The sequence below is a fragment of the Trichomycterus rosablanca genome, chromosome 1, assembly GCF_030014385.1.
Source record: "Trichomycterus rosablanca isolate fTriRos1 chromosome 1, fTriRos1.hap1, whole genome shotgun sequence".
NCBI classification, from domain to species: domain Eukaryota; kingdom Metazoa; phylum Chordata; class Actinopteri; order Siluriformes; family Trichomycteridae; genus Trichomycterus; species Trichomycterus rosablanca.
The window spans coordinates 30384041-30406376 of NC_085988.1; the positions used below are offsets into that span (position 1 = coordinate 30384041).

A 22336-nucleotide genomic window follows, 5' to 3' on the forward strand; every position below is an offset into this window, starting at 1 on the left:
CATTAAAATTGTACAGAAGTTTTTGTAGTATAGATGGTAAAGTACTGTATATCTCTAGCATAACAAGAAAATGTGGTTCTTAAAAATGCACCAATATCCTGAGCATTTCAGGCCCTCTAAAATCTGTGAGCAAATTCCATTGTTAATTTTATTATAGTTTGATCACTTATTTATTTACCCTGTATAAGAACCAGAAACAAAATAAGAATGCACATGTTGAATGTTTTGTACATGTAAATGCTGACTGTGTTTGCAATGTGTTTATACTGTTGTAGCTGGCGCTGGATGGCAGTGTCACAGCAGGTAGACTTGGCAATGGGGGGACTCTCCTAATAGATCGATCTGTCAAGGTAGGTATTTTGTTGCACAGACGTCTCTGGTAGCTTTATAGAACAGATGCAGATTTTAAGAAATGCACTAAACAATATTGAATGCAAATTTAATTCATGTAGTGTGGCTGTAAAGTAAAAGAGTATTGTGAGTATAAATGTCATGTAGAGCTAGTTCAGCATTTATAATGCCCAAATATGACTTAAATGTCAGTCATTGGCTATTGGAAATGTATTTAAATGATCACTTAGAATGCCTAGAATGCCTTTATTTCTCATATATAGATATACAGATGTACAGTACAACGAAATTCTACCCACTAGGCCACCACTGTGTCTTTAAACGATTTGCAATAATTTAAAGTTATTTTTTCGGTTAGTTAACTGATTAAACTGAAATGAAATGTTAACTGTTAGATCTAAAACTATTTTGTGTAAGCAGTACAGTATTAAATAAATGTATGGTCTAAATGTCTTGTTCAGCTTTTCTTTTCTGTCTCCACTAGTTTGATAATTATCTACAACACTTAGAAGAGGCAAATGACTTGCAGGACACCCAAGGTACATTATCTATCTTGCTACTGGTAGTAACAACACGTATTCCATGTTTTTGTAACAATAGAAATAGTGGAACAATGTGATTTGATTGCGTAAAACAAACAAACAAAAAAGATTTCAGATGCGAACCCCTGACTGTCTGTTTAAACCTGTAAGCAGACTGTCATTACATTAGCACTACACTGCTAAAGTGTGCATTTTTATTTACTTATGTAAATAACAGCAACCTGAAAAACGAAAGCTAATTTAATAATTACCCTCGGGATAAATAATGTATATCTGTCTGTCTGTCTGTCTGTCTGTCTGTCTGTCTGTCTGTCTGTCTGTCTGTCTGTCTGTCTGTCTGTCCGTTCAAGGTATCTGTCTGTCTGTCTGTCAGTCCATTCACCCACCCACCATCTGTCTGTTTGTCCATCCATCCAAGGTATCTGTCTGTCTGTCTGTCTATCTATCTAAGCTCACTTACACAGCGTTAAAAGATAGATAGATCACACACACACACACACACACACACACACACACAAGGAATACAATCTTCTGTATATGCTTTAAACAATATGATGTTTGGTATTAATATTGATGGCATGATCTTTGATGTAGTGTATTAAGCAAAAGTTTGGACACCCCTAGTTAAATTCCATGTTTTGTCAATTTTAAATACGTAAAATAGTAAAATAGGACATTCTCCACAGTGAAAGAATTTAATTGTATTTTTATAAATACACAATTTTGTTTATTTGCTGAATATAATTGTTTAAAGACAATTAAAGAAAAATTTTATTAATACAAACTGTCAACTTGGCATAAAGCATAAAGTTGATCAGCTACGGCATGAAGATCTGGGAAAGAGTAATGAAGGCTAGACTGAAAAAAAGGATGAAGATTTTTGAGCAGTAATATCATTTTATGCCAGTAAAAGTGCATCACAGATGTTTGTTGATAGAGAAGTATAGGGAAGTCCAGAAGCAGTTACATTGTTTGTTTTGTGGATCTAGAGAGCTTATAATAGGGAGCTGAGTGAGGAGCTGTGGCATTGTACGAGGAGACTGGAAGTGGCAGAGAAGGATGTGAGGATGGTGCAGGATATGTATGAGGACAGTGTGACAGCGGTGAATAATGACAGACAGGTTTAAAGTGCAGGTGTGACTGCATCAAGAATCGGCTCTGAATCCTTTTTTTGTTTGCTGTGGTCATGGACAGGTTGATGGACGAGGTAAGGCAGGAGTCTCTATGGGCTATGATGTTTATGGATGACATTGTGATTTAGGATGAGTAGAGCCTGGAGAGATGGAGGTGTGCAGGAGAAAAACATGTGTGTGAATGAGAGGAAGGGAGGTGGAAGCGTGAAGTTGCAAGGAGTTGAGGTGGTGAAGGTGGATGAGTTTAATTACCTGGGGTCGGGTGTACAAATTATTAAAGAGTGTATGGTAAAGAGATGAAGAAGAGAGTGTACGAAGGGTGGAATGGGTGGCATAGAGTGGAAGGAGTGACTTGTGATAGAAGGGTATCTGTGAAAGCGAGATGGTGGCGCCGACAAAAAAGACAGGAGTGGGAGCTGGAGGTGACAGAGATGATGGTGTTCTTCTTACTGGGAGTAACAAGGATGAACAAGATTAAAGATGGTGCAGGTAGGATTTGGAAATAAAGTTAGGAAGGTGAGATTGAGATGGTTTGGGCATGTACAGAGGAGGGATGATAGCACTATCAGGAGAAGGGTGCTAAGGATGGAGCCTCCTGGCAGAAGGAAGAGAGGAAGGCCAAAGAGGAGATTTATAGATGTGGTGAGGGAGGACATGCAGGTGGTTGGTGTGACAGAAGAGGATGTTCAGTACAGAGCAAGATGAAGTCGAATGATCCGCTGTGGTGACTCCTAACTGGAGAAACCGAAATTAGAAGGAGAAACTAAGTTCCAACTTTAGCATAAAGCTTCATATTTATTTGAGAAATACTGTATTTGTTAATATCTTGATTTCTGCATTAATTACATAGAACGTGTCTGATTTTAAAAATGATACCAATAGGTGAGGAAGAATTGAGAAAATGACGAAGGTTAAACAAACGTCCATAAAGACCTGATTGAGGAATATCTTGCATTAATCACACTGAGAACACAACTAACACTCCTAATGAAGGTTAAATAAAATAAGTCCTGTACAATCTGTTTACATGTTTTTATATACATTTAAAATAATTAAAGTAATTAAAAGTGGTGTTAGTGAAAGGACACCATAGGTAAAACTGCTTCTCTCCAAAAAACACATTGCTGCATTACTGCTGCATGGGGAATTTTGCAAAATTCCACCTGGATGTTTGACAACACACCTGATACACTATATTTGAAATAGTTGGGACTAATAGAATAAAATGCAGTGCCCTCCAAGACCAATACTTCATTCTATCTGTAATGCATGGTGAAGGAAGAAATGGTTTTAGTGTGCTTTGCTGCCTAAATATCTAAACATTGACAAAACCTTATTTAAATTACTGAATGTTTTAGTTTTATTTAAATATTTTAGAGAATATCTGTTCAGTTTAATAAAAGTTGGTGCAGTGACAGGGTGTTTTAATATCCTAGAGATGTGGCTGCAACTAAAAATCTAAAACCAGTGGCACAGGAATTACTATTCCATTATCATGTCAATGGGTGTGTTCGAAAACCTAGTGAGCTCTCTGCATAGACGCATTTTATGTCATTCTATGCGTGCTCCCGAGAAGGAGGCTGTTCGAATTCTTAGATGCCTTAAAATGCTGCCTACTAAGGCATCTTAAATCTGTATTTTGACAGAATAACGAAGGAGCATCTGATGCTGCTTTAGCTGTGAAGGCAATTTTTTTTTTTAAATGTAGACGGTGCGGAGCAACAAACAGAGTTATTTTCAAACGTAAATAAATTATTATTGATTTTTTATTTGTATAAATGTGCACAAGTGTCATTTGTTTGCAAATTCGGACTTGACAGCAAATTTAAGTGTTTTTGGTACATGGAGGGAGATGTTAGTTGACATGCTAGCGCGTTGTGCGACCTCATCCCATTGGTTTGAATGGCATGAGTCTAACAGTGTTAGCTTAGTAAGCAAAAACTGATGGAATCGTGGAAATCACTGTCTAAGTAGTGCGTTCGAATAACCTGACTTATAAGTCGACTTATTAGAATCCTCCCTGCTTAGGCAGCCTATGTAGGCAGTAAGACAGCAAGGTAGCTCACTAGGTTTTCAAACAGACCCTATGTCTCTGCTGTGATTAGAAAGATTCATCAGCTAAATATTATCTGGTCAGTGGTAGTCATGGTGGGCCTGGTTCATTAATAGTTGGGTTAGGAAAAACAGATTGGCAAGTCAAGACAGAGATACACCAAGGGCAAGGAGTCAAATCATTGCAGGGTTTTAAACTGGTATGTTTTTGGATAGTAGAAAACCAGAGTACCCAAAGGACATTGGGAAAACAATGCAGACATTGACCGGAAACAAATATCAAACCCAAGTTTTCTGAACCCAGGTGCTACTGCTTGCTGTGCCACCATGTTAAGGAAACATTAACCTTTTTAAAATTCTTTTTTTTTTTTACTCTTTCTGCATTCCAAGTAATCTTCATTTTCCTATTTCAGTTGCTTTGCCTTATGTCAAATGTGTTACGTAAACTGCCAATAGGAATTACTGTCACAGCACCAAAAAAGTTAATCTCTACTAGGCCTGTCATTCTTCAGACATTGGCAGTTGCATCTGTATAGTTCCCAACTTGGCCAGTGCCACTGCTAAAACTTGTATCTTCGCAGTAGGCTAGTGTATTAGACTAGTGCTACATCCAAGTGCCTATAGGGAACATTAATCTTTATTATGTACTTAGTGCACACTTCCTTTTATTAGCCTGTTCAATAAACATTACATTCCCTCTGGAAAGTAATTACATTTAAATGTGCTTATGCTTATTTGATTGTATTGTCAAGAAATGCAAAATGTAAAATGCAATTAAAAGAATAATATGTGAGTTGTTTATTCTCTTGAATCTTTATTTAACTGACACGTGGAAAGAGAAGATTTTCAATGTTGTCACTGATCAGCATTACTGTAGTTTGAAAATGTAACACATGTAACATTTAAACTTTGATGCCTGCAACACATAAAAAAATTAAGGGCAGAGGTAAAAAAAAATTAAAAGTTGAGAATATTGAGAATAATATAATGATAGAATAATAATAGAATGTTAAATAATAGAATATTGCACACTACACGATTTTTGCCCTGATTTTCACTCGCCAACTGGTCGCTGCTAGATGTGCCAGCTCGGAAGCAACTCTGCGGTCGCTCGGGGATCGATTGTCTCTCAATTGCTATGTGTGAACTGTTCAGTGACTCGATCCAAGCGATTGAAGAAAAATATCTAGCATGTTAAATATCTGAATCAGTCGCCGACTCAAAATTGTGTAGTGTGAAAGGTGTTACGAGCAGGTGGCAGCAAGTGCTATGTGGAAATATAGCCAATGAGAACGCAAGATACGGGGTGAGGGGAAACCAGGGGGAGGAGTGCATAATACAGTTTCTGTCAGAATACATCAGCACACACACAAGCTTTACAGTATTTTGTGATTTTATCTTCCATGCCAAAACATAATACCAACCTCCAACGCACTACAAAACAGACAATCCTTGCTGGTTGCGTGGCCCAATTCAGTCGGATTCATTTATTTTTCCTACTTGCTTTTACGCTGAACATCAGCGCACAAACAACTTTGATCGCTTGCTTATTGTTGATGTGCATTTTTGGACGTGGTTTCATTAAACCCCTAGTCACTTCTTGTGTGTGTGTTTTTGTGACGAAAAATAGTTTGGGAGACCAGATAGACTCACCTGCAATTTCTCACGGTGATAGATTGTGTAGTGTGTAATCCTCTATCGCCGATCAGTCGTGTAGTGTGTAATACACAGTGACTTAAAAGACTCCCGATTGCAAGAGATCCATTTGTGTAGTGTGAACTGTACAGTGATCTGACAATAGCAGATAAATTGGTAAAAGTTGGGTGTAAATGGAGGATCCACCAAAGTCTCAGTCTACGAGCAACGATGGGTCGTGGCTTACCACTTTGTACTAAACTTCATAAAGAAATTGTCAATCAATTAAAAACAATTCTTAATGCAAGAGAAATCTTAGAGAAAGTTTATGTAGGACTAGAATGGAAACCACTGCTGAATGTGCATGACCTTAGCCCTCAGAAGACGGGGTCTTGTATCAAGCTAGAATGGAGAGAAATTCCACTTGAAAAACTGCAACAATCATACCCCTTTTCCACCGAAGCAGAATGGAGCCTGTTCCTGTACACAAACTTTATTTTGAACCGGTTCCACGTTTCCACCAAAAAAAGAGGTTCCAGACAGCGAACTAGTGTTCTAATCTGGCACCACAGAATACTTGGTTTTTCAGCGCGAACCGTGACATCATTTGTGGACGAGTGATGAATTTCAGCAGTACAGAGCACTTATAACCATTTAGCCACGTTAGTCTTTTTTTACGTTAAGCTTTTTCGACTCAGATTCTCAGAACCCCGAGCTGCATAACAACCACACGTGAAGTAAATACAACTAAACACAGATATACAGTGTATCACAAAAGTGAGTACACCCCTCACATTTCTGCAGATATTTAAGTATATCTTTTCATGGGACAACACTGACAAAATGACACTTTGACACAATGAAAAGTAGTCTGTGTGCAGCTTATATAACAGTGTAAATTTATTCTTCCCTCAAAATAACTCAATATACAGCCATTAATGTCTAAACCACCGGCAACAAAAGTGAGTACACCCCTTAGTGAAAGTTACTGAAGGGTCAATATTTTGTGTGGCCACCATTATTTCCCAGAACTGCCTTAACTCTCCTGGGCATGGAGTTTACCAGAGCTTCACAGGTTGCCACTGGAATGCTTTTCCACTCCTCCATGACGACATCACGGAGCTGGCGGATATTCGAGACTTTGCGCTCCTCCACCTTCCGCTTGAGGATGCCCCAAAGATGTTATATTGGGTTTAGGTCTGGAGACATGCTTGGCCAGTCTATCACCTTTACCCTCAGCCTCTTCAATAAAGCAGTGGTCGTCTTAGAGGTGCGTTTGGGGTCATTATCATGCTGGAACACTACCCTGCGACCCAGTTTCCAGAGGGAGGGGATCATGCTCTGCTTCAGTATTTCACAGTACATATTGGAGTTCATGTGTCCCTCAATGAAATGTAACTCCCCAACACCTGCTGCACTCATGCAGCCCCAGACCATGGCATTCCCACCACCATGCTTGACTGTAGGCATGACACACTTATCTTTGTACTCCTCACCTGATTGCCGCCACACATGCTTGAGACCATCTGAACCAAACAAATTAATCTTGGTCTCATCAGACCATAGGACATGGTTCCAGTAATCCATGTCCTTTGTTGACATGTCTTCAGCAAACTGTTTGCGGGCTTTCTTGTGTAGAGACTTCAGAAGAGGCTTCTTTCTGGGGTGACAGCCATGCAGACCAATTTGATGTAGTGTGCGGCGTATGGTCTGAGCACTGACAGGCTGACCCCCCACCTTTTCAATCTCTGCAGCAATGCTGACAGCACTCCTGCACCTATCTTTCAAAGACAGCAGTTGGATGTGACGCTGAGCACGTGCACTCAGCTTCTTTGGACGACCAACGCGAGGTCTGTTCTGAGTGGACTCTGCTCTTTTAAAACGCTGGATGATCTTGGCCACTGTGCTGCAGCTCAGTTTCAGGGTGTTGGCAATCTTCTTGTAGCCTTGGCAATCTTCATGTAGCGCAACAATTCGTCTTTTAAGATCCTCAGAGAGTTCTTTGCCATGAGGTGCCATGTTGGAACTTTCAGTGACCAGTATGAGAGCTGTACTACTAAATTGAACACACCTGCTCCCTATGCACACCTGAGACCTAGTAACACTAACGAGTCACATGACATTTTGGAGGGAAAATGACAAGCAGTGCTCAATTTGGACATTTAGGGGTGTAGTCTCTTAGGGGTGTACTCACTTTTGTTGCCGGTGGTTTAGACATTAATAGCTGTATATTGAGTTATTTTGAGGGAAGAATAAATTTACACTGTTATATAAGCTGCACACAGACTACTTTTCATTTTGTCAAAGTGTCATTTTGTCAGTGTTGTCCCATGAAAAGATATACTTAAATATCTGCAGAAATGTGAGGGGTGTACTCACTTTTGTGATACACTGTACAGTATGTATTGTATTTTAGAGTAGGTTTGATGGTTATTTCACACAAATGGATGTTCGTGTCGTGGAACTTTAGTGATGTTTCACCGCTCAAGCAAAGCGGCTATTTGCGCCAAGGGTCGCGGTGAAAGCAAAGCGCCAAACGCTTCTCACGTGAATGCACTAAAGAAAGCAACAGTGGTGACAAACACGTCTACATCTTCTTATCACCAATAGTGGACGATGCTTTTTGCATAAGAACGAACATCTGTAACAACAGCACAAATGCTCGCAGGTAAACTACACGCCCTGCCATCACATCACTACTCTTTAGAAGAAGATAGAAGATATCCTTTATTTGTCATATATACATATACAGGTGTACAGTACAATTAAATTCTTTCTTCACATATCCCAGCTTGTTTGGAAGCTGGGGTCAGAGCGCAGGGTCAGCCATTGTACGGCGCCCCTGGAGCAGACAGGGTTAAGGGCCTTGCTCAAGGACTCTACCCACTAGGCTACCACTGTCCCTTTACTTTCTTTATGTAATGCCCACCGTTGATGACTCAGGCTTGGTTCTCAAAAACTGGTGGAAACGCACATTGTTTCTCTAAAAAACACCAAGGTTTAGAACAGAACGGGTTTAAGAACCAATGTGCTTTTGGTGGAAAAGCGCTGTTAGTGTCCACAGTTCCCAAACTATTAAAAAGTGTCATTACATGGTGTCCAAACTTTTTTTTGAGTGTGTTGCAGGCATCAAACTCTAAATGTAATTTACAAATTACATTAAAGTTGATTAGTGAAAATACTGGAATTTCTTTCTGTCTCCTTTTGTCAGTTAAATAAAGATTTAAGAGAATGAACAAATCGTGCATGTAAAGCATTTATGGATCCACCATATGTTCAGTCTAGTTTACTGAGAATTATATGTGCACTGTTTCTGTAACAGCCACAAGGTATCCAATTTCATTCTTACCATTTATTAGACCTATTAATTCTCTGCAAATTACAAGAGACTGGTGTGTTTTTATAGACGAAGACAGCAGCTTTACTGTTTTCCTATCTTTGCTTACAGAGCAGATTCATAATGAGCGGGAAAATGTATAAGCATCTTTATTCGTCTCCATGAATCTTCTGTGATACTAATAACCTCTAATTAATGCTAGCTGGATGACAGAAACTCTCCATAGTAACAGTGCATATAAAACCGTAACTGGTAGTAACAAGCATGTTCAATTTATCCAGCAGAAGGTTTTTATGGTCTGTGCTGTAGAGCTAGGGATGGCAAAGTACTGGAGTAGAGGAGGAGAAAATGAGATCGCGGAAAAGCATTTTGAAAGCGTTTCTGTGTGAACATCGATCCACAGGAAGACAAATTGTCTACAATTAAAGAAAATTTTGTGTTATTCTTTTTAGGAGTGTGTTTTGCAAAGATCACTAAAAAAATTCTAACAGCAAAACACCTGCAGATGTCTTTGACTTTCTCCAGCTTTTTACTGAAATGGTTTTATGGGTAATAATGCATTTTTCCCCAAAGCTCTGCTATTATACATAAGTTTACCTTATTTTATTGCCAGTCATGGCTCTACCCTTTAAAGCATCCAAGGCTGCCGAGATAGCTACATGTAAACATTTTTTTTTTAATGCATTTTCTCCCCATTTTCCTCCCAATTTAGCGCAGTCAATTTGTCTTTCGCTGCTGAGGAATACCCGATTGCATCCGAGGAGAGCATGTACGCAGCCCTCCTCTTCTCGCCCCTGCATTCTGCACAGGCGCCTCATCCGCCAATCAGGGTCCTTACACAGCGTATAAATAGATATACATTGATCAGCCATAACATTTAAAACCACCTCCTTGTTTCTACACTCACTGTCCATTTTATGAGCTCCACTTACCATATAGAAGCACTTTGTAGTTCTACAATTAGACTAGAGTTTTTAAACACCTCACTGTCACTGCTGGACTAAGAATAGTCCACCAACCAAAAATATCCAGCCAACAGCGCCCCATGGGCAGCGTTCTGTGACCACTGATGAAGGTCTAGAAGATGACCAACTCGAACAGCAGCAATAGATGAGCGATCGTCTCTGACTTTACATCTACAAGGTGAACCATCTAGGTAGGAGTGTCTTATAGAGTGGACAGTGAGTGGACATGACATTTAAAAACTCTAGCAGCGCTGCTGTGTCTGATCCATTCATACCAGCACAACACACACTAACACACCACCACCATGTCATTGTAACTGCAGTGCTGAGAATGATCCACCAAATAATACCTGCTCTGTGGTGGTCCTGTGGGGGTCCTGACCATTGAAGAACAGGGTGAAAGCAGGCTAAAAAAGATATGTATAGAAATAAATGGTCAGTAATTATAGAACTACAAAGTGCTTCTATATGGTAAGTGGAGCTGATAAAATAGTAAGTGTAGAAACAAGGAGGTGGTTTTAAACAATGGCCAATTAGTATCTGCTGCAGGTACTGCCAGTTATGCCTGCCAGATGGCGCTCAGCTGACCAGTGACAACGCCGAGTTTCTCTGCGTTTGTGGTAAACATTCCTAAATGTAACATATATTTTGATAAACATTGCTGCACACTCAAAATTTAAAAAAAAATCCAATTAACTGGTACATTTTTAATTAACATAATAATAATGTTCATTGCACCTAGCAGCAATTTTTTTCTAGTGTGGAAAGCTGTGCTGGGGCCTGCCAGGATGATAGGTAGCAAAGGTTAGAAGGTGGGATCAGTAGAAAGGAGACCTGATGCATCTGGTATTTTGGATGTCAGTCAAAAGTGCTGAGTAACAGAAAACTTTAGACTCATTAGCATAAGTATAAAAGACCGACAGTAAGCGAGAAAACTCAGCCAGACATGGAACACTGGATAATCACCATTACGCCAGAATACAGCAATACATCGTTAGGAGACAGATGCTAAACCAGGCTGGCAAAAAAGATGCCCAGACAAGCTTCTGGTCCATTTGGAACAAGATTCACAAGAATTCATGGGTTTTAACTGCAGTATGGGTGGATTTTGTTTCCTCCAGATGTTTGGGGCCATGAAGTTTTTTATGATGCACCTAATGGCAGTTTTATAATTGTTTACAGGAGTAAATGTTCTTTCTCTGTTACTTTATTGTGATCGTTAATGACCTTTTTGGTGCTGCATTCCCAATACCAGCTGCCCAGAGCTGAAGAATGAAAGGCATGCAAATATAGCAGGCCAGTGTATATTCACACAGGGTCACACACAAGAACACACTTGCAGATGCTCGGTTTTGATTCAGTAAAAGTATGTCTTTCACTGAGCAAGTAATTAGCTTTAATTAGACTTTAATTAAGATTGCTTACACTAGTGCCAAGCATGCTCGCGCAGCAGCGCACACACTTATTCAGATGTTCATACACAAACTGAATGGGAGAGAAATGGGAAATAGAGAACATTTCTTTTAGGTAAGATGACTCAGTGTCAAAATAGATATACTGCAAATTGTGTCTGAAAATAACAAGTGAAGAATGGTGCTTTAAAAATGATGGTGAGCTTCTAAACAGACATGGTGGCTTATATATTGCAGATAAAAATTTTCCTCTTGTGTAAAAGTTTCCAGCTCACTGAGGTGTGATGGCTTTTGTACTGCTTTATTTCAATCCCACCAAAGATTTTCTATGGGGTTTTAAATTTGGAGACTGAGACAGCCACTCCAGTACATACCAGGACTGATTCTGGTATGAAGCACTTCTGTAAGTTGCTCTGGATAAGAGCGTCTTCTAAATTCCGTAAATGTAAATGTAAATGATTCTTCAACCAAGCTTTGGTTGATTTTAAAGTGTGTCTGGGGTCACTGCTGGAAAGTTCAATTATCACCACAGAAGGAATAGCATATCAACTCAGAATGTCTTGGAATTTATGTGAATCCATGATGCCAGTTACACAGTCAAGATTAGTAGTTCCTGCAGCAAAAAAACAGCCCTTTATTATCACTGACCCACCTCCATGCTTGTTCCATGGGGACAGTTTTCTTCTGGTCATAAGCCTCGGCTTTCTTGGACCAGAAAAATTGCTTATCCATATGGCCAAATAGTTCGAGTTTTGATTTGTTACTTTTACAGAAACATTATTATAAAGGGAGATTCAATCGATAAAAGCCCCGAATATTGTCCCCTAATATTCAAACATCCTAAATCTCGCTAGGATGAAGCAATCTGAACGAAACAACGAGCAATCTGCTCCTCAGTATATGGAGCTTCGAACAAGCTGGGGTGCCCCTGCAGCATGGCGATGAGGTAGGCGCCGGACAGCCCTCGCAATGTTTAACCTCCATTTGCAACTTTCCCGGGTGCATACCCCATACCTCTTCACTCAGTCACTCGACTTCTAATGAGGATGGTGGTGTACAGTATTGAGCAGTGTATCTTCATGGTGCAAACCTATTGGGTCACCAATTCGTGTAAGCGATGTCCGAGTGAATTTAGGAAGTACTCTCAAAGAGTGATATTCAGAAGATGGTATGGAAACTGGACTGAACATATTCAAGAAGCGTCGTGTCAATGTGTCTGGCAGAAAACAGGGATCACTTCCAACATTGCATGTAATGCAATCGATTACACATACGTCAAGGTATGTAGTGTATTTTTTTGGTTCAGATTGCTTCATCCTAACAGGATTTACAACAGAATATTCAGGGACACTTTCGAGTGAATCTCCTTGTATATGTAAAGCATGGTGGAGCAATCTGTAACATGTGACATCCCTCAGAGACAGTGATTGTAAGCAATATCCTCCATTAGCTATACCACTGTAGCCAACTATATCAAAGACTCAATGATTTTGAAACTGTAACAACAAATTAATTTATTCATCTTGAATAATCACTTCATCCTGATCAGAGTCATGGTGGGCCCTGTTCCTACTGGAAACTTTAAATGCATATTTATTTAAAGGTGAGAGATAACTGTTCTACACTAACACAGACAACCATGCAAAACTTACCAACAATAACAAAGATGGTCTTAAAGAACCCAGAGCTGTATAACAAGCACACCTGTTGCACATTTTACAGAAGAATGTCAGGGTAGCTGTCTGTCACCTGAACCTTATTACGAGGGTTCTTCAAAAAGTTTCCGCACTTTTAAAATCTCTGTTTATTTAGGAATTTCAAAAACAAATGACATCACTTTCCTACAGTCACCTTCCAGTGCATTTTTTCCAGCGTCGTACCAACTTTTTTATGCCATCAGCAAAAACGTTTGTTTGAGCGCGTAGCCACTGATGCACCGCTGCTTTCACATCATCACATGAAAATCTTTTTCACCTTAAAGCTTCTTGAGCAGTCCAAAAAGGTGGAAATCAGATGGCGCTGAATCCGGACTATAAGTGCTCTCTCAGTGTCTCAGACACGACCAATTAGTACTCCTCCCACCCTCACCATTTCCAACCAAAATAAATAAAAGTGCGGAAACTTTTTGAAGACCCCTCATAGTTAGACTATGCAAATGAATCATGGCCCAAGTAAATTAGCAACAGAATGCTAAACCCTTATCACACGTTAGATACTGTGTTATGCGTAGTTCACACTACATGATTTTTGCCCTGATTTTCGCTCGCTGACTGGTCGCCGCTAAATTTGCTAGCTTGGAGGCAACTCAGTGTTCGCTCGGCGATCGAAACTCGGCTCTCGATCGCTATGTGTGAACTGTTCAATGACTCGATCCGAGCAGCTCGCCAAGCGCTTCCCAATTGAAGAGCGATATCTACAGTAGCATGCTAAATATCTGGATATCAGTCGGGCGACTGGCAGGGGAGTAGTTGTAAAACGTGGGACAGGGGCCTAATATAGTTTCTATCAGAATACATCGGCACACACACGTTTTACAGTATTTCTGACATTAACGTTCTCGACAAAACATTATACCAACGTTGCATTGCAAAAAATATATATTAACCTCCAACTCACTACAGAACAATCCATGCTGTTCACGTAGCCAAATCCACTCGGATTCATTTATTTTTCCTCTTTGCATTTACGCTTTGGACGTAGTATAGTTAAACCCATCATCATTTCCCATGTTTGTTTTCATGACTCGCCTGCGATTTCTCTCTGTGATAGATGGTGTGTTATCCCCTATCGCCAATCAGTCATGTAATGTGAAAACCACAACGACTGAAAAGACTCCCGAGTGCAAGAGATCCAGTTGTGTAGTGTGAACTGTACAGTGATCTAAACAACTTGAAAGTCATGTAGTGTGAACTTGACAATCCTAAAAAATTACACAGTGATGTTTCTCTCTCTTTTTCTCCTACACACACTAAACTGAACAGCAATTACATAAGACTTAAAATATCTATCAGTATATTGTATACAGTCCTCTCCTTATATATCAGCACTCCTGAAAAAACATAATAACAGGCTGTAAACATTTTTCATTGCTTATACAACTATTTATGTAAATTGTTTAAAAAGTTCCCCTTTATTAGAAGTATGATGAAATGATTAGTAGAAAAAACCTAAATCCTATTATTTCTCAAATTGTGCACCACGTTTTCAATACAGAACCTCTATATAGAAACTCTATACCCCGTTGCGACTTTTTTGTCCTACAGCCTGAAATCAAAATTACTAAAGTATTTTTCTCCAGTGTTTACACATTTTAACTTACAACATTCACTTAATGAGAAAAAAGGAATTGGTTCTGAAATAGCACTTTGAAGGGCCACCTTTTGCTTTAATTACAGCCATCAGTCTGTTTGGATATGTCTCTACCAGCTTTGCACACCTAGATTGGGGAATATTTGCCCATTCTTCCTTTGCAGAATTGTTTGCATTCAGTTCAATTTTCTTGGTGACCGGCAGTGCACTGCTCTCCTCAAGTACATCCACAGATTTTCTATTGGATTTAGGTCAGGGCTCTGACTTGGTCATCTTCCTAGCTTTAAGCCACGGCTTTTTTGGCTGTGTGTTTAAGGTCTTTGTCATGCTGGAAGCTGAACCTTTTGGCAAGGTGTTGGTGGTTCTAGTTTTAAACAAAACTCTGATAGTTAGCTGCTGAAATATTTTTGTATCCTTCTCCTAACTTGTGCCTTTACACATCTTCATCATAGAGCCCTTTTAAGTGCACCATTCCAACCATGATGAATTTTTGTGTTACCATGCATTACTAGTAGTGGAATCATCGAGGAACATCTGGTTTTATTTTGAAGTCATTGAAAACCACTACAATGTCAAGTGTGGGCCATTTAGCCTGGTGTGTGACCTGGAAGGTGATTGGCTGTACCTGAGTAAGTTTATAATGGTTACTCTGAGGGACTGGTTACTCATGCAAACCAGGTATTTTACTAATTAAATTATAACAATCTCAGATTTTTAAAAGTGTAATTGTTTTCACTTTAATGATGAAGGCTATAATGTGTAAGCACAGCTGGAAAAGTTAAACTTCATGAATTTTTATTTTAATTGTGTAACGTGTCAAAAGGCAAGGATTTTGTTAGAGTTGGCTGGTTTTCTATAGGCGCATGTGTATAGAAAATACACCGATCAGGCATAACATTATGATCACCTTCCTAATATTGTGTTGGCCCCCCTTTTGCTGCCAAAACAGCCCTGACCCGTCAAGGCATGAACTCCACTAGACCCCTGAAGGTGTGCTGTGGTATCTGGCAACAGAATGTTAGAAGCAGATCCTTTAACTTCTGTAAGTTGCAAGGTGGGGCCTCCATGGATCGGACTTGTTTGTCCAGCACATCCCACAGATGCTTGATTGGATTGAGATCTGGGGAATTTAGAGGCCAAGTCAACACCTCAAACTCGTTGTTGTGCTCCTCAAACCATTCCTGAACCATTTTTGCTTTGTGGCAGGGTGCATTATCCTGCTGAAAGAGGCCACAGCAATCAGGGAATACATGAATGGGGGTACATGGTCTGCAGCAATGCTTAGGTAGGTGGTACGTGTCAAAGTAGCAACCACATGGATGGCAGAACTCAAGGTTTCCCAGCAGAACATTGCCCAAAGCATCACACTGCCTCCGCCGGCTTGCCTTCTTCACATAGTGCAACCTGGTGCCATGTGTTCCCCAGGTGAGCGACGCACATGTATCCGGCCTTCCATGTGATGTACAAGAATACGTGATTCATCAGACCTTCATCCACCTTCTTCCATTGCTCCATGGTCCAGTTACGATGCTCACTTGCTCATTGTTGGTGCTTTCGGCAGTGGACAGGGGTCAGTTCTACCTTTGACTCATCAGTTTGACTCATCACTCAGACAGGGTCTGACATCAGTCTTTTTGGTCAGCAGTGGTTTACACTTTGCAACTCTACCATAAATTATTTTTGCCCAGTGTCTTTCTGTTGTTGAATTGTGTACATTGACCTTAACTTATTCAAGTGAAGCCTGCAGTTCTAAATGTTCGTATAGGTCCCAGAGTCTTAACAGTGGCTTTGCAACCCTTTAAAAACTTTGTATAGCATGCTTGGTGGGTAGCACTGTCGCCTCACAGCAAGAAGGTTCTGGGTTTAATTCCCAGGTGGAGCGGTCCGGGTCCTTTCTGTGTGGAGTTTGCATGTTCTCCTCGTGTGTGCGTGGGTTTCCTCTGGAAGCTATGGTTTCCTTCCACAGTCCAAAGACATGCAAGTGAGGAGAATTGGAAATACAAAATTGTCCATGACTGTGTTTGACATTAAACTTGTGAAATGATGAATCTTGTGTAATGAGTAACTACCTGTCCTGAATGTAACCAAAGTGTTTAAACATGACGTTAAAATCCTAATATATAAATAAATCAATAAATTGTTTAGCATTGTTTAACATGGTATCATGTAATGCCGTTTGAGACCTTCTAGCCTGCTTCACATTGCCACACAGGTTCTATTTAAGTGATGTTAGGACTGAACTGGTCTGACAGTAATAATGCCTTGGTGTGACAAGTAAAGATGAACTTTGTTGTCAATTAAATTTGGTTAACTGGTTGATTTAGTATCCAAGGGGGCAATTACTTTTTTATATCAGGCAAGGTTGGGCTAAACAGCGTTATTGCTTCAATAAATTAAATCATTATTTGAAAAAAAGCATTTTGTGTGTACCTGGGTTATCATTGTCAAATATTATAAGTAGTTTAATCTAAATTATATCAGTGACAAAAAACAGAAGAAACTTCGAAGGGGCAAATACTTACTTTGTTATGATAAATTAATTCAGAAATCCAAATCACTTACAAAATGATGTACAATCTCTCTTGTAATGTACTTGTATTTTTATTAGGTACTGTTTTGTATGAGATTTTTGTGTGTTTCTTTTTCATTTGTGAACCTCCTCAGCTTTTCAGAGCAATATTTGAATGCATATGAAGCAGGTTCATGTTGTTCTCTTGCTGGCAGATGTGTGCGTACTTCCTGGCGAGGCTAAGGAGGATTTGCCGGCCTACACTCCCTCTTTCTGTCACTGCACACGGCTGGAGCTCTGCTCTACTGCCGTGATCCACAGGAAACACACTTCACAAAGTGATGCTGAGGGACAGGTACACAATCAGCGTTGGGTAGTACCACAATGGAAAATAAAATGAGTTGTATTTAGTATTTCAGTCAAAGTCCAAAGCTGAAGAGGCTGTTTGTTTTATTTTATTTTATTTATTTTAATCATGACCAAAGACAAAAATACATTATAAGATATCAAAAACTAAAAACCTAGATGAAGATGGATAAATTCCTTAAGGTTTTTGTCAATGTGTGAAAAATAAGAAAATACCAAAAAATAAATGTGTTCTGTTAAAATGAGAAATAAGGCTATGCAAATAGTTATATGCCTAATCTATCCATATGCCTTACCCACTGTTAAGGCAATAACTGGTTTAGGTGCTCAGGTGGTGCAGCACTAACTCACCAGCCCACCACTGCTAAGATCTGCTTGAATATCAGCTGTGCTATTGACCAGCCAGACGCCTACACAGACACAATTGCTTGTGCGCCTATAGAATGGAAAAACTATAAAATTAATTGCAGCAGTAAAATTGCAGTCTCTGCTCTCTGGTCCAAGCACCTACACTGACAATGTATGATGCACAAGGATTGGTTTGTCTCCCCGACATGAAGCAGGTGACAAGCAACTACACCGACCAGGCATAACATTATGACCACTGAGAGGTGAAGTGAATAACACTGATTATCTCTTTATCATGGCACCTGTTAGTGGGTGGGATATATTAGGCAGCAAGTGAACATTTTATCCTCAAAGTTGATGTGTTAGAAGCAGGAAAAATGGGCAAGCATAAGGATATGAGCGAGTTTGACAAGGGCCAAATTGTGATGGCTAGACAACTGGGTCAGAGCATCTCCAAAACTGCAAATGCTGTGGGGTGTTCCCAGACTGCAGTGGTCGGTATCTATCAAAAGTGGTCCAAGGAAAGAACAGTGGTAAACCAGCGACAGGGTCATGGGAGGCCAAGGCTCATTAATGCACATGGGGAGCGAAGGCTGGTCCGTGTGGTCCGATCCAACAAACGAGCTGTTGTAGCTCAAATTGCTGAAGGTGTCAGAATACACAGTACATCACAGTTTGTTGCATATGGGGCTGCATAGCCGCAGAGCAGTCAGTAAGGAAGATCATAATGTTATGCCTGATCGGTGTATATGATTGTCTGAGTGAGCATGTGATAGTACGTGATGGGAGGGAACTGAAGATGACTAGATTAGGAGCAACTTGAGCTGTAATTAACCTACCTGGAGTAAGTAAGTGTATTTTGTGCTCACAAACAGTAAAAATCATTACTGGAAAGGCAACAATTCTTGAAGTGTCATGGTTGGACAGAACACTTGGACTTGTTTGGCATTAAACTGCATGCCTGGAATTTATTTTACTGGACTCTCAGGGAAGTTCTAAGGTCAGGTGAGGAAACTAAGGGCTTTTTTGCCCCACCATAGTGTGGGATAGGTGTAGGATACACTGCATTATAAAAGTCATTAAGTCACAGTAGAAAAGAAAACAGGTGTTTGTAGTTATTAGCTAGACAATAATTCAAATTAAATGTACAAATTTACACACATATACAGGCTAATGTGCACAAAAACAAGCTTTTAAATTGCCATTTGAATTTGCTTCTTCAAAAATGTTCTGCATTTTTTTTAACTCTATTTATTAAAAAATTAAAAAACTAATTACATTACTTTTCTACATAGTCACCTTCCGATGCATTTTTCCACCAACTTTTTAATGCCATCAGCAAAATTGGTTTTTGTTAAGCGCGTAGCCACTGATGCACAGTTGCTTTCACATCATCATCACATGAAAATTAAAGCTTCTTTGAGCGGTCCAAAAAGGTGGAAATTAGATGGCGCTAAATCCGGACTATAAGCTCTCTCTCAGTCTCTCAGACACGACCAATTACTACTCCTCCCACCCTCAACATTTCCAACCAAAATATAAAAGATCCCTCGTATACGTCTTATTTAAAACCTGTGGGTGAACTGATGAGAAGAGTCCAGAAGTAAGAACCTAGGACAAGAAGCCTGAAGGGTCTGTAGAGAAACTTTTTGTTATTGTATTCTGTCCAACCCTACACACAATTAGCAATTTACCATTCTTCTCAACACTCCCAGCATCCCTTTGCAGATAGTTGTCACTATAATACACTCTCCAGAGTCTGTCTCAATCCAGCAATAGACTTATGAGTAAATAGCACTGAAGTGAAATGGCAATTTAACTAAATGTGTTCAGATAAATTGAACTGGGTTTAAGCAATGTAATTTGGTTAATTACACAGAGTAAAATTTGATTAAATCTTGTGCCGCATGTTTGGAATTTACAAAGCTGTTGCTTTTTTTTTTTTTCATTTATTTTGCAGAGTGAATCTGAAGAGGTTTTGCCTTTCAGTCTGGATGACAGCTTTGATTATGACAATGTAGTGCTTTCTCACAAGCATCCCATCAAACACTGCAGCAGTGGATCGTCGTGACCAGTGAGTGCCCACAGTTGGACCGAATGTCAGAGAATCTATTAAATTGTACAGCTCTATCTCTAGCAATAAAATGACAATAAAAAGTGGGAAGCATTTAGATATTTAGAATTCATGGTAAAGAGAACACATCATGCTGTGTTTTTGAGCATCCACTGAACTGTACTTTGCTCCTGAATGTCCTTTTTAAAAGACTACTGGCTAGTCCATAAATGATGGTAAAAATAGTTTAATTATACGCTCAGCTCTAATCACTGTGTTGACACAGAGCACATTTTCACCAAAAACACATCTGTCAGTCCCCATAGAATCTCTACTGCAGGATTCATGCAAATGTATCACATTCTTGTAACATTTGCAATTGTGTCCAATTATCTCACTATTTTCAATGTGTTATGTAGCTGGAAATGTTTTAAATCAATTATTGTCAATCTGCAGCTGTCAGCCTAACAGTCTGTAAGACCCTTATACAACCCCAAATCATAAAAAGTTGGGACAGTATGAAAAACGTAAAATATATATATATATATATAGTATTTATTTTATTATGATTTTTTTTTTTACACATGATTTACACATTTTGGTTACATTCATGACAGGACAGGTAGTTACTCGTTACACAAGATTCATCAGTTCACAAGTTTATTGTCAAACACAGTCATGGACAATTTAGTGTCTCCAATTCACCTCACTTTCATGTCTTTACAATATACTTTACTGCAATAATGCTTTAATTAAAGAAGTGTAAATGACATTTGCCAAGGGCACTGACAGCCCCATACCATGACAGACACTGGCTTTTGGACTTGTTGCTGATAACAGTCTGGATTGTCCTTTTTGTCTTTGCTTTTGTTCCAAATCATGATTACATGATTACGTCTTTTTACATCACCTGTTTGAAATTACATAATTGTTTACATTTTTCCTTACTACTTGCCCTAAATTTTCTCTTTCACAACTTTTTTTTAAATGTGTTGCAGGCCTGAAATGCAGAAATGGATGTATACAAATAAATGAAATGAAGTAATAAAACATTAAATATCCTGAGTTTATGCTGTGTGCATTACAATAAAAGGCAAATAAAATGTAAGAAACTCTGCATTTTTCATCATGAAACAAAATCTAAAAACATCTCACTTCATTAGACTTTCTGTTTCATGTTATTTATCAAATGATTGTGCTTGGATGAGGCAATAGCTGCTCACGCTTATCCACATGAACTAACAGACAAAGTTGTCTGAAGCACATTATTGCTTTAATCTCATAACCTCTTGACAGTGAGCGGCACAATGGCTCAGCGGGCAGCACTGTTGTCTCACAACGAGAAGGTCCTGCGTTTGATTCCCAGGTGGTGAACTCTGGGTACTTTCTGTGTGGAGTTTGCATGTTATTCCCATGTCTGTGTGGGTTTTCTTCCACAGTCCAAAGACACATAATTTAGGTAAATTAGAGATACAAAATTGCCCATGATGTTTAACTTAAATTGAATCATCTGTAACCAAACTACCTGTCCTGTCATGAAGTGTAAAACATGATGTTAAAATCCTAATAAAACAAACAAACCTTTAAACAGTGTTGCGAACACCTTTCTTCTAAGTCATCTGGAGGTTTCTGCATACAGTGGTGCTAATTTTATGAAAAGCTCATAAAATAATCAAGAATTTTATTCTGCAGCAATCTGTGCATAAAAAGGGGCCTGTGGCACTGCGGTCAGCCCTGGTACAACAACGGCAGCAACTATGTGTGTATGAGACTCTTGGTAGAGCAATTACATTCATGCAGTTACAGGCTGCAACATAATGTGCTTTATTCCCTTGAACAAATCGAGTGTTTTTCATTTTTGTCTTTGTAAGGATTTCAGAAACCGATTAAAAGCCTTGTCAGTGTCTTGACTAAAATTGTGCCCTTTTGTTCCTTGGTTTGCTTTTTATGACATTTCTAAGACAATATAAAAAGTCTATTATTGCATAATATGGGTTATTTTACACTGTGCTCTGTATTTGTCCTTATCCATACATACATGGCTGTCAGCTGAATGCCTTTTTGTAACCTTTTTCAGAATTTCATGTGTGCCAGGAATTTAAGTAAGGTAGCTGAAGTATGACTGTTCATTTACCTCTCTAAAACATTAAGATTGTGTTCATATTTCAGCTGCCTGCTCTGTCTGTAGACATGCATTTTTGATGCCCTTTCCTGTCATCTCACTTTTAATTGGTGGGTGTTAAGGTTGGAACAGTTTTGAAGGGAACAAGACCTTTTCACAGGACAGTTACTGTTACACAGTTTGAAATCAGACATGTTAGTAA

The 22336-nt window shown here is 39.3% G+C and overlaps 1 protein-coding gene across 1 annotated transcript in view; it reads left to right on the forward strand.

Moving 5' to 3' along the window:
* The window catches only part of iftap (intraflagellar transport associated protein), a 44382-nt gene extending 23283 nt beyond the window's left edge, over nt 1-21099 (forward strand). The window contains exons 3-6 of the mRNA XM_063001622.1: nt 276-350; nt 836-890; nt 17461-17600; nt 19920-21099. Coding sequence (XP_062857692.1) covers nt 276-350; nt 836-890; nt 17461-17600; nt 19920-20030 — 381 coding nt within the window. The 3' untranslated portion in view covers nt 20031-21099. The remainder of the gene's footprint in view (nt 1-275; nt 351-835; nt 891-17460; nt 17601-19919) is intronic.
* The last annotated feature ends 1237 nt before the right edge of the window (nt 21100-22336 follow it).